Genomic DNA, 12,593 nt, shown 5'->3' with positions numbered 1-12,593 from the left:
CAAACAGGACAAAACACATACCAACTGCCATGCAAATATGTGTTTGCCAACCCTTTTCAGCACGCAGAAATGCAACTGGCGAGTTCCCTGTCGGAAAGCGAGAGGCTGAGGGACGGCTGCAGGGTGTGTGAGACAAACATGCTCCTGACACACCGTGAGCACTGCCAGCTGCAGCAGTTATGAAAGCACCTCCTGCTGGGATTATTGCTTGCTCTTTCAGAAAAGAAGGAAAAAAAAGAAAAAGGAACAGTGGATTCTGTGATGTCACGAAGCAAAATACAAATACGTAATAATTCCTCTGGCTTGTGTTCAGATGTGGAGCTATTTTTATGGCTGGCCAGCATTTGGCTGTGTATGTGTAAATATAACACCCACTTATGTACACACACACGTGCATACTGTGAGATGTGTGAATATATATTATATATATATTATGTGGCTTTTAACTGCAGTCTTTTAGCCCACATGTGGGCCTTTTGAAGCTAATGGGAGATTTACCAGGGGCTTTTTCACAGAGCTGTAGGCAAGAGTGGAATCCAGAACATATGAATATTATACTATAATGATATGGTGTAAATCATCTAGTTTGACATACAGTGAATTAGAGGCTATTAAATTTCATCCAGGTATCCCGAACCAAGCCAGAAAAACATGTGTTTGACTAATGCATAAATTGTATTTGGCTAAGACCTATTTCCCAGAAAGGTATTCATTCAGTCTTCATGCTAAGACACTTTCCATGCATCAATTTCTTTGATAGTTTGTTTCAACAGCTATTTTAACTATGTGTGCTTTCTATTTAAATTTACTACAGTCTATGGACTGCAGTCAGTGATAAGAAGCCAAATTCCTACTCAAATTCCTAGCTACAATGTCAACAGCTTGAGTACTGACTTGCTTCTCTTCACTTCAATGCCATGCCACGGGCATCCCTTCTAGATCTTTTATGCTGAACTATTCTTTATCATGTTACATCCTCCCCCAAGGTGCACCTCTGTGAATTTTTTTCACTTTCTAAACTTTCTTCTTGATCTGTTGCCACTGAAAATATGTTGTTTACTTGGTAATTAGTGCCATCCATTCACCGTTGTCCATGTGTATCAACTTGGCTTACAGGGATAAAATGGAATTATACTGAAGAGATCTGAGTGTCCCCACATGCCTTGCAACACCCTAATTGTTAGTACAATAAAACCAGATCAGATACAGACAGCTCCTTTCAATTTCCAGAATTTGGAAATACTGTAAATGTTTTGTTTTGTTTATAGAACAGTCTCAGTATGTGGCTATAGATACAAAAAATGTAAGACCCTAAAGCTGGCAAAAAATAGTTGCTCTATGACTTCTGGCAAGATTTTTTCATATTAAACAGGGCATAATTTTATTGCTGGCAGACATTACAAAATAAGAGGACCATTAAAATATTAAGGAGAATGCATTTTCATTTTGGGCATAGAGTTGTGCTTTTAAAATCAGGTTTTGTAGCAGGCAAGAAGATGCCACTATAAAGAAGGAAAAAAAAAGGAAGACCATGATAATTCCAAAGCTTGACACAAAACTATAAATCTCTTTCAAGTGAAGATACACAGATCTTTGTGTAGACCTCTGCAGCTAAGCAAACCAACTAGCCTTTGATGTACTTATAATTATTAGGGGCTGGGGATTATGTCTTTAGGCAAAGCTGTCTAGCAGTGGGAAGGTATAGATCAAAACTGACATCATGACACAAGCAAGAGGAGAAGTGAGATGAGGTGGAGCCAGAAATAGTTTGGCGTTACTGTAGACCCCAAGTAAAACAAACAACTCCATTTCTTGTAAAGAACACAAGGAGGGGAGCATTAATTGCCAGTAACTCTCTTGAGAGTAAAATCCTCACTACCAGCTGGAAATTCAAAACTAGGATGCCATGCCTTGAGTGCTGGCTGCTGCTCCCTCCTCTTGAAGCTACTCTACACCAAGTAGAGAGTCCTCCCAGACCAGCTCTTTGCAGGTGGCAGCAGTCCTGCTCATGCCAGGCCTACCCATGAGCTTGCTGCTTGCTAAAATGCCCATCCAAAACCTGCTAAAGGTGGTGGAAATCCTTTCATTGTGTTTAGTGGGCTCCGTGTCAAGTGCTGCGTGTGGCTTCATATGTTCAAGAGAGTGTACATAAGAGCACAGTTAAATTTAATTTCTAATTACTATGGATCTTCAAAGACACTCATCTTGGGTGGCACAAAATGTAAAAAAGTGCTTGTGGAAACTAATTTCTTGCCATAGGTGAACTGCCAATCATACTTAGAAAATATTTTTCATTAAAAATGTTTTTTCTGGCTCTCTGGGGGAGAAGTCACATTATCAGAAAAATAAAAGCAAAGGGTTTGATTCCAGAAGTTTTGATTGACTTAAACTGAAAATATAAATAAATAAATAGGAGATCTAACACTTACACTGACAGCAACAGGCTCCAAAAAATTGTAGCATAAATAGGTGTCCCCTGAGTGTGTCCAGATCACCTGACATAATACCTTTGAAACATGCCATAAATGTGTTATACAGTGAAATAAAAGTAATGAAATAAAGGACAAGATTCTCAGTTAACTTGAAACTTGATAGATGACAAGAGAAAGCTGCATGTGCCAAGAAAGAGCAGGAAATGAAGAAGGCTTTGCCATTAGTGTCAGAGAGGGTATGTGAGGACGAGGAAGAACTCTACTGCTTGAGAGATGAAAGGAGTCATTATGGATCAGAGGAGAAGGAAATGTTAGCAAGTAGGCTAATGCAGGGCCAGAGAAGGTTACAAACACAAGGGGACAATGCCAAACATGGTCTTGAAATGCAAGCAGGCTCCCCAGGACTGTCAAGAAGAGGGGAAGATCTGAGTAAATGATAAGAGATTTGGAGGTAGCAGACTGTAATGCAAGACCAGACTGGTATCTCAGACAAAACACCGTAGGATGTGTCATTATTAATTATCACAAAGCACATGCAAGCCATTCAATACAAAACACTACCACAGAACTAAGATAAAATTAATTAATTCTCCACTTAAGGTTCAAACTGGTGATGTTCCTTGCCAGTGAGGTGAAATATGTAGGGTCCCTACACTTTGAATGTCATTTTACAAACACTGTGGGAAATTAGACTTCAGTGTCTGTGAGAACTGATAAGATTCCCTATCTTGCAAATAGTATGGAATACTTCCAGAAATATTTTAAAATTCTATTTTAAATGGAAAAACCTCAAGCACTTTCATGAGACATTAGTGAACCACCAAAATGTTAGTCAAACCCATCTAGCATTTCAGAACAATGCAATTATCTGAACATCAGTGTTTTTGTTAAGATACCTCTGTTAGAAATGTTGCCTAAACATTAGAGTTACTAACATTCTCAATTTAATTCTAAGTAGAAATACAAGGTTTCCCAATTTGCCTTTCAACTATGCAGCAGTTATCCGTCTTGTCGCAACATGAATCCCTTTTGGGTGAAAACTGCTGATTTGAAGGGTAAAATCACCTTGCTAGGCCCTAATGTAATTTGTTGGAAGTTGGCCTTGGGAAACTTTCTGACACTGCCTACATATGCTCCTCGTTGGATATTCATTGAGCAATGATGTCTGAAGGGCTGAGTTCTTCACCTCCATGATCATTATTAGTTATGGCATTTCTTAACAGGCTCTGCCATGTCAGTTGTTTTACATTAGCAACCTACACCTCACAGCACCAAACAGACTCACTCTCCCACCACAGACCATACTGTTCCAGGAGAGTATATGCCAGGTTACACTCATAAACAGAATTTATTAGTAACCTACATATACGCCAATACGGAATAAATTATTTATTCTCTCTTTTAATCAAGTGAAATGAGGTGCACAGCATACATTTTAGGCAAGGCTAAATGAAAACTCCCTGACCTCATTAAGGAACTTGTGGATCTACTACAGAAATAATTCAACAGAAAAGCTTTGGCAGAAGAAACCACAGTATCCATGGCCAGTGGTCTGCTGATCAAGTAAGAGTGGGGAAAGAGGAGACAATTAATGCCATTTCTGAGATGTACAGCACCATTACTTCAATCTTCTCATCCCTCAAGATGCATTTTCACAGGCTGTCAAACATAAAATCTTATGAGAATAATTTTCCTTGAAGATTTTAATCAAATGAACAAAATATCTGATTCTGCCAAAATCATAGTTCACCTGACACTTCATCTTGCTCAGCAATATTCTCACCAAACTACTGTGCTCTTGAGGTCTACAGGAGTTTTTACCAGATGCCCACAGACATCCTTAGCTTTGAAGGTGCCTTCTCCAAAACAGTGTCCAGCAAACTGCAATCATGTGATGATGAACTGGGAAGAGCCAAAATTCAGAATATCTTAAAAAAATCAACCTATTTTTAGTTTTGTCTTGACACAAATCATGGTATAATGTATGTAAGGAATCTACCCATATAGAACTCAGGATGATGTCTATAAATTTCAGATGAAATTATATTGTCATTCTACATTATTTGTAGGAGCTTGACACTTTTCCTGAAACTCTGAGCTTGAAATATATTATGTTTGAAGTGAGCCTTGTACACAGAAGTATCTCGACAAATTAAATATATCTGGGGCAAGATGGAGCACTCTCAAAGGCTTGGGAATCAGCCAGAAGCACTGACTCATCTTATTTTCAAGTAGTGCTGAGCTGAGGTTTGGGGATGGGCTAGCTCAGGAAATTTCAACAGATGTTGATACATGAGAATGGTTCACTTTTGTACTATTTAAGACCAAATATTATACTGTAATATCTATATCTATACATATCTATATATATATCTATTTAAGAAATATGCTGTAGAGAGGTGTCCAGTATAAGCTGAAGAGCACTTGATTGCAGCTTGCTGCCTCTGTTTGCTTAGGTCACTATCTGCTTGTAGAAGGCTGAAGTTGGTGTTGAGGAAGTTTGGGGGTTGATGTGGGAAGTGTGACCATTAGTGAACTGAGTGGCTGGAAGCTCCAGAGAGCAGGGACTAGCTGAAGAAGACTGGGCTTGGGAAGTGGACAAGGGAGATGGACTTGTTTGAAACTGCATTTTCATACTTCTGGCTCTGGCATGAGTTTTTCTCCCCCTCTCAAAGTATCAGAAAAGTACAGTAATTTACATATAAAGCACTTGTTACCTTTTGTTTTCATTGGGTCCACAAAGTTCATACCTCACATCATCTTTTTTGCCAACAACAGTTTGTGAAATAAAAATACCATTAGAAAGGACATTGGAATAAAGCACAACAAAACAAAACCTGTGGCTGAGATTTGACATGTTTAAAGTGAGATCCAATCTGCAGCGAAACAAACTCCTGGGAGATTCCTGTTTATTTTCATATAAAATGAATTGGATGCAAATTCATTACTGTTTAGAGACTGAGTCTCAGTGACAGTTTGTCCCTGGGGGCATTGAAAAGTATTTTAAATCATCCTGATAGTTAATTATTCAGCAAAAGTCTTTATCATATAAAATGACTTTAATAATTTATGCTAATGGGGCATTGCAGAGGTAACTGTAGGACTGGTCTGGAGGAGAAGAAGACTGTGTGCTGCACATTTATAGCTGAATTGTAGTTACATGTGTATGACATTTGATATGCAAGGAAAACATCTGTGATCACCTCAGTTCTTTTCCCTACCCCTCTCCCTGCACTTGTGTCTACAATGCTACAAAAGGCTCTCAGTAAACTTAAAAATAACCTAACTTCAGAAATCTAGTAATTTGCAATTAAATGAAGATACAGATTAGAGTCTAAATTTTCTGGATTAAATGTCAGAGAATAGGCAATGATCAGATGCAGATCCTGGGTATCTCAGTTATTTGGTGCAGCAGACAAATACCTGAGAAGTAAGAGACAAGAAAGCAAGGGAAATGTAATTGTACACGTTAAAGACTGCCCAGTAAGGGATGACCTAAACAGATGTCCTTTTTTTCGAATTCCAGTGGTGAAAGGGTTTGCCCACAGGCCCAGTTGTGGTGGGAAAAAATGTTTTAACTGACTTTAACATGAAAATGAAAGACCCTGAAGAGAAGAGTTCAGGAGAGGCACTGCTTGATTCCTACTCCACTGGAGAGAGAAGGAGGTGATTCTGTACTGCATAGTCTTGAAAGCAATGGATTTACACAATCTATAGGAATAGCTGCATAAATGCCACATAAATGCATATATGGCATCTCTGCACTTCTGTGTACTGGAGTGGCATTCCCTTGTATGCTTTGGGTAAACTAGGAGATGTACAGTTCTAAAAGAATCCCATGGTACCCAGGGTCTCAAAGGCTTGGCAACTCTGACTCACAAAAAACCTTCTGAGTCTTAATCCTATTCTGCTTCTTGGCATGGGATAAGAATAAAAGCTCAGTGCTTTCCTCTAATATTCAATGATGCAGTAGAATAAGCGAAACAGAACTGTGCATGTTTTATACAGACATTTTCAGACTTTGTGGGTTTTTTTCCCTTTTGTCTCCAGTGGAGGTCAGCTCCCTAGAAGGAGAGAGCTTCTGCTTGGTTCCTGTCACAAGGCATGAAATCAGAATGGTGTCATGCATACATCTCTTCATGTCAATTCTGAACAAACACAAGGAGAAAGTGAATGAGTTATGAGTTCCCCTGCATGAAAAGTCATCTGTATTTTACCTATTAGTCTCACACTCCAACTTCTGCATCGATACTCCTTATGGAATGGCAAGAACCTCACTGCATGCCAAGCTGCTGCTCTAAAGCCAGGATCTGAGCCTGTGTTCACATCAGCAAATGTTCCATCCAAGTGCTGCCGAAGTATCAATGCTGGATGTGACTCCAGTGTGCACCAGCAAATATTTAGAGGTGAGTGAGATTGGCCTTTAATGTTGATATGAACAATGATTTTCAGATTCAGTCCCTTGCCTCCTGCACTCAGTTCAGTTTGTACTGCCTGAACTTTTCTATATAGTCACAGTATAAATCTTTTTGCTTCACAGCTATCCTCACATGGGTACTGAAAGGCTAAGCTTTGTGATTTTTATAAGCCTCCTTCTTTAGTTATGAATAAAAATACTGTTCTTTAGTTACAAATAAAAATCTGGTCTCGCTTTCAAAGAAAACAATGCAATCAAAACAATAACCCCTCTACAAATATAACAACATGTTCTACAGGAAAAGTATTGATTAAAACAAAAAGGGCTTTTTAAACACCATTAATTCTTACCAATCCCAGTAGTTATTGATTCTGCATCAATGTCATTAGCCTTTCTCTTTGCCACTTCAGCCAGTGCCAATTCACCCTTATCTAGAGCAAGGTAATGGATGTCCTTTGGAAATAAAGGAGAAGAAAAAAGATTAATCTAAAATGAATCTCAAAGGAGTAACAAAAGGGATTTCGAAAGAAAGAGGTTCTTTTACTACTTAGATCACAAACACAGATGGAACTGATGAAGCTGCCATTACATTTTAATTCCCTCCAATGCAAATTTATTTCCTAACTTGTGCTGTTGAATGCAGCAATGAATAAAACACTGACCAATCACGCACTGATAAAAGTGAAGCTATTGACTCAGCGTATGAAAGAAACTAATCTGTCTACTTTTAACATGACTTCTGTTGAGTTAAAAGAGAGCTCTGTGTAAATCAGATCTGAAGTCCTGGAACTCTCCTGGCTGACAGCCTGTATTTGGAGCATGCTAAATGTAGATGTAGTGCTTAGAGGCACGGTTTAGTGGTGGACCTGTCAGTAATGGGTTAATAGTTTAACTCAATGGGCTTATAGGCCTTTTCCAACCTTAATGATTTTATGATTCAAAGGTTTCCACCTTTTAGGGATTAATTTTTGTCTGAATATTGTCATACTCACTGTTGTGAGGGTAAGGGGATGGATGGTCCTCCCTGTGCTGATATTGGAGGCACTAGGAGCAACAGTGGCTGCTCAATGGTTTTAACATCCACAGAGTTGACATGATTCCTGAGTCACTCCTGAAAGCCCTTTGAAAGGGGCTTTCCAAAAATGTTGTCTAGCATGAATAGTTGCTAATACTCTGGATATAGTCTTTTATCTAGAGCCAAAAATCAGAGGGCTCCAGCGGGGGTATATTGTTATATAGAATTATAGAATGGCTTGGGTTGGAAGGGACCTTAAGGATCAACTTATTTCAACTCTCTGCCCTAGACAGGGACACCTTCCACTAGGTCAAGTTGCTCCCAACCCCTTCCAATTTGGCCTTAAATGCTTCCAGGGATGGGGCAGCCACAGCTTCTCTGGGTAACTTCTGTTCCAGGACCTCACCATCCTCACAAGAAAGTTTCTTCCTAATATCTAACCAAAACCTGCCCTCTGCTAGTTTAAAGCCATTCCCCCCTTCTCCAGTCACTGCATGCCCTTATTGAAGGTCAAGGCTTTTTTACTGCATGTTAATATTTGAGGTGAAAGCCACCTGTACTACATACAGTACTATTCATGGGGGAGTATATTCCTGCTGACAAACTACAGTCTCACTGCCTTTGATTTTGGCCCTTGAAGTAAAATTTCATTCTTGACCATTAATCAAGAGACAATTCCCCTCTCATTTGCCATCACAGACGCATGCTGCTCTGTGATGAAGTGTGAGATAGAAAGTGAGGGAAATCCAAGAACAGTTGGCAAAATTTTTTTCCCCTACTTCTTTGTTGAAGACACCATTTGGCATCTGAAGATTTGAGTCATACCATTGTTCTGCAAGCCATCTGCATGCAGGAATTTAAAGGGGAAAGGAGTATTTGCTGGAAATATTGACCTCTGCATGCCATAAAAACACCTATATTCTCACTAATGTGGATGATTTCAGGTGAAATCAATATGACAGAAACTCTTACAGGTAAAGTGACTTTACTCTAGAAAGAAGTGTTTATATGAAAAAGTGTGAGAGCAATAGTGTTAGGAGAAAGACATACTGCTTTTAGTAACCCCTCATTAAATGGCAACAACAACAACATCATCAACAACTTTGAAACAAAACTGAGAATCTTGGGAAAACTGAGACTGATTATGCAGGAAAGCCTGGAGCTGACTTGCAGGATCCACAGAATTTGCAGGAGACAGCAGTGTTTCCTCATCACAAACACAGGTGTGACTTAAAAAATGTCCAAGTGTCTTGGAGCAAAGTAATGGGTTGTGAACTTGAGGCGAACTCTGTATTTCCTCCCTTTGTAGGTCTAACATGGTTGTCAGGAGAAAAAGGCCTGAGTAACAAGGCATGATTTCTATGAAGATTAAACAGCAGATATTGTCAGCTTATTTAGATAACAATAGAAAACCCAAGGGCTCTTGGACAAGTCTGAACTAACAGAGATTTGGATGTATAGGCAGACTTATTTAAAAGACATTCTGACAATGCTTAATGATTGCCTTTTTGTAGCTTAAACTATGAGAAGTATTGTATACCTCCACGTGATTTCAAACAGTAAACTCGGGGATGGGATGGAAACAACTGCAGGGAATGATGAAGCTTTGTCAGTGAAGAGGTTATGCACTCTCTGTGTATCAAAGCAGCTGTCATTTCAGGTCTTGGTTTTGCCCATTTTCTGGTTTGAGTAAAGAAATGTAAAGATGCCACATATCCGTCATTAACTAATGGGGCCCTTGTAAGAAATAAAGGTTAGCAGTGGGTTGGTAAGTGGCTTTCTTTGTTATTCCTCAAGATGCTGTCATGAGGAACAATAAAAAAAAAAGTAGCCTTTGCCTCATCTCTTAATCACCCTTAGAAAGAAAAGATTACAGATATGAAATCTCCTAATTAGACAATTTCAGATCCAATTTAGTTTTTTCTCATTCAAATAAACCAGCAAAATTGGATTTTTCTAAGAATTTATAATTCTGAGTAGAATTAAACTAGAAAATTAAAAAAGAGAAAGAAGAAACACCAGATTACAGAGTGCTTTAAAGAATGACAGAAAAAAAATTAAATTACCTGAATATTCATGACAGATTTTTTTTCACACAATTGCCAAAGAATTTATCAGTCCAAAGATCACGTCTCTCTCAAACACACTGGTGACAATAAAAACAATTTCCAGCTGCTTATCAGGAGCTTGCTGAAAGGACTCTGTTTTATCATTTAACAGTTTGCTTACTTTTTTGGACTACTTCCTTTTCCCTCTCACCTTTGTGACTCACAGAGCTGACCATTGGTGAGCAGAAGGCATTTGAAACACGATGTGTCTATAGGATATTTCTGGGCAACACTCCAACATTTCTTCGAAGCATGCACTTTCCCCACCAGTGTATCACCCAAGATCTGACAGTTTTATTAAAGTGTCTGTTCCTTGTATTTTTTGGTACCTTTGGTACGTGGGATGGCCTTTTGAATTTTCAGCAGCTGAGAGCTGGATTGCACTATAAAAGGGTTTCAAGCTAACAACCCTTCCGCTGCTTCATCTTTTCTGTCACAGATTGGATCAGTCACTGCCCAATAAACGGAGCTGTTGTTCGTGATATTATGTCCTTTTCAGTTTTATTTTTTTTTAATTGAACTTTGTAGGAGATGATATTAATTGATGGACTTGGATGTGACGTGAGGGTAAAACTCAGGGAGAGACACAGCAGTGTATGTGTGTCTTGCTATGGCATCATCTAGTGATGCTGCAGCTATAGTTTTAAGCCTTTTTTTTCTTTTTTGTTTCTTTGAAAGAAATTAGGCCTCAGACAGCCTTCTCTGCAACTTCCCTGCAATCTCAAAACAAATAATGGGAATGCTGTAGAGCCCTGTTTGGTGAAATTGATGTTCAGGATAAATTCTCAAAGATACAGGGCATGTTCTTAGAAGTCTCAGATGATGGGAACTCAGTGTTTGCATCCTCCTCAACCTCTGCTGTATCTATTCTTCCCTGTACTTTCCTTTTTGTTCCTTCTCTGTTCCCCTTTAATAAACAGATTCTTTTCTTTCTCATTTTGCTTATGCCATCAGATATCTTTATTTAGACTATTTTGTCTTGAAATCCAATTAAATTAATTTGGAATAAGGTGATGTGACTCCTAGAGCTATCTGAGATTTTAAAAACAGATAAAAATGCTTTAAATATATGCAAAGCCAAATTGTATGTTATGAATTGCATTTTGCCCTACATAAACAATATACAGGAATCATTCAGTATTAAGCAGAAGTGAGGGATGCACAACCCTTGTTTAGAAGTAGTATTGTTATACTAATACCTAGAAGGACTGTAAGGTTTCATGGAAGAGCTTATCTAATTATCACACAATTAAGAGTATTAAGCACAATGAAGCCAAATTCCCTGGAAATTACCATGGCACAAATAAATACTCTTAATGACCTATGCATGCTTAAACTTCTTGAGTCCTGTACTTAGTGGTCTTGCAGCAGTACCACTGTTAGCTAATTGTAAAGTTTGTTCATTAGTGACTGACTGAGATGATGAATTAGCAAAGGGACATTTCCCCAGAGGAGGCAAGTATGTGTGCTGCTTGTTGCATAATTTAGGGGAAACTAGGAGGAATCTCAAAGGTAATGCAAGCAGAACGAGGACATTAAAGAACTGGTTTTGATCTCCCAATAACATAAGGCAGGAGGAACTCTTTGGAAATATACGTTTATGTTTAAGGGCATTGGTAGGATGGGAAAAGAAGAGTAGGTGTTGAGAGAGGAAAGGTGAAGAGTAGGAAAGGATGGAGTTAATGGCTCTGTGAACACTGAAACTCCCCTTGAGGAAAGCTGGAGAGCCTTTTTGGTGAGAATAGAACATTTTACCTGTGGAACCAGGTACTGACAGTCCCTCCCTCTTGTCAGCAGCTGTGCTCTCATCACCAACACTGCTGTTCCCCACCCTGGGACAGAAGTGCTCCCTCAGTCCTGCTGCCAGCAGAGGGAAGGAGAAAGATCATGTAGGAAATGCTCTCAGTCATATGAGAGAGGGCTTTTGATGGCAAATACTGGGACATTTACTCTGTCAGAATGGCTAAAATTAGGGAGTATTTATTATCTGGACACTGGGAGAGCCCTTGACAAAAAGCTTTAATCTGCTTCAGACATACTACAGTCTGGATCTTTATATGTGGCTGCAGCAGTGCTTAGCATGATTAGGTATAAAATTTATATTGAAGAGGTTACATTCAATAAAGAGAGAAAAGGAAAGAGATGATCTAAAAAGAGGAAAAATTGAGGGGAGTAAACATAGAACATGTAATGAATTTCCTAAAAGTCTGACATTTCCATCACATTCTTTTGATGCATACTTAGGAAAGTTTATCGCGGTATTCACATCTTTCTAATTAGATGGAACAAGCCAGATGATTAGAGCCGTGAAAAAAACATCAAAAGGTTCACACAACTTTTTATATAATTAGAAGGGAATTTTCATAACCCCTAAAAGCAGGATTTAATTGTGTAATTTAACATACAATTTAAATATCAAGATCAAACTAGCAGGGCAAGTGACTTAATGGGATAAATGATATTAACATCTAGTGTCAAAGCTTAATTTAAACAACAGAATGTCTTCATTATGCAAAAGAGTCAAGCAAACGAATCGTTCAAAGGGCCTTTTTTTCAACAAGCCCTTTCCTATTGTTTCTTTGAAAACAATGAAATCAGCTGTGGAGCAGCAACATGCTGAG

The 12,593-nt window shown here is 38.7% G+C and overlaps 1 protein-coding gene across 8 annotated transcripts in view; it reads right to left on the bottom strand.

The window, feature by feature from the left end:
• WDPCP (WD repeat containing planar cell polarity effector) overlaps nt 1–12,593 on the bottom strand; it is a 115,227-nt gene that overhangs the window by 31,714 nt on the left and 70,920 nt on the right. For all 8 annotated transcript variants that reach the window (XM_085054344.1, XM_085054345.1, XM_085054340.1 and 5 more), the window contains one exon: nt 7,200–7,302. In XM_085054344.1, coding sequence (XP_084910470.1) covers nt 7,200–7,302 — 103 coding nt within the window. The remainder of the gene's footprint in view (nt 1–7,199; nt 7,303–12,593) is intronic.

Source organism: Lichenostomus cassidix, chromosome 3 (genome assembly GCF_008360975.1).
Source record: "Lichenostomus cassidix isolate B80296 chromosome 3, HeHo_3.0, whole genome shotgun sequence".
In the NCBI taxonomy this organism is placed as follows: domain Eukaryota; kingdom Metazoa; phylum Chordata; class Aves; order Passeriformes; family Meliphagidae; genus Lichenostomus; species Lichenostomus cassidix.
Note: the sequence above shows the minus strand (reverse complement) of the source record. Positions and strands in the feature narration are given on the sequence as shown.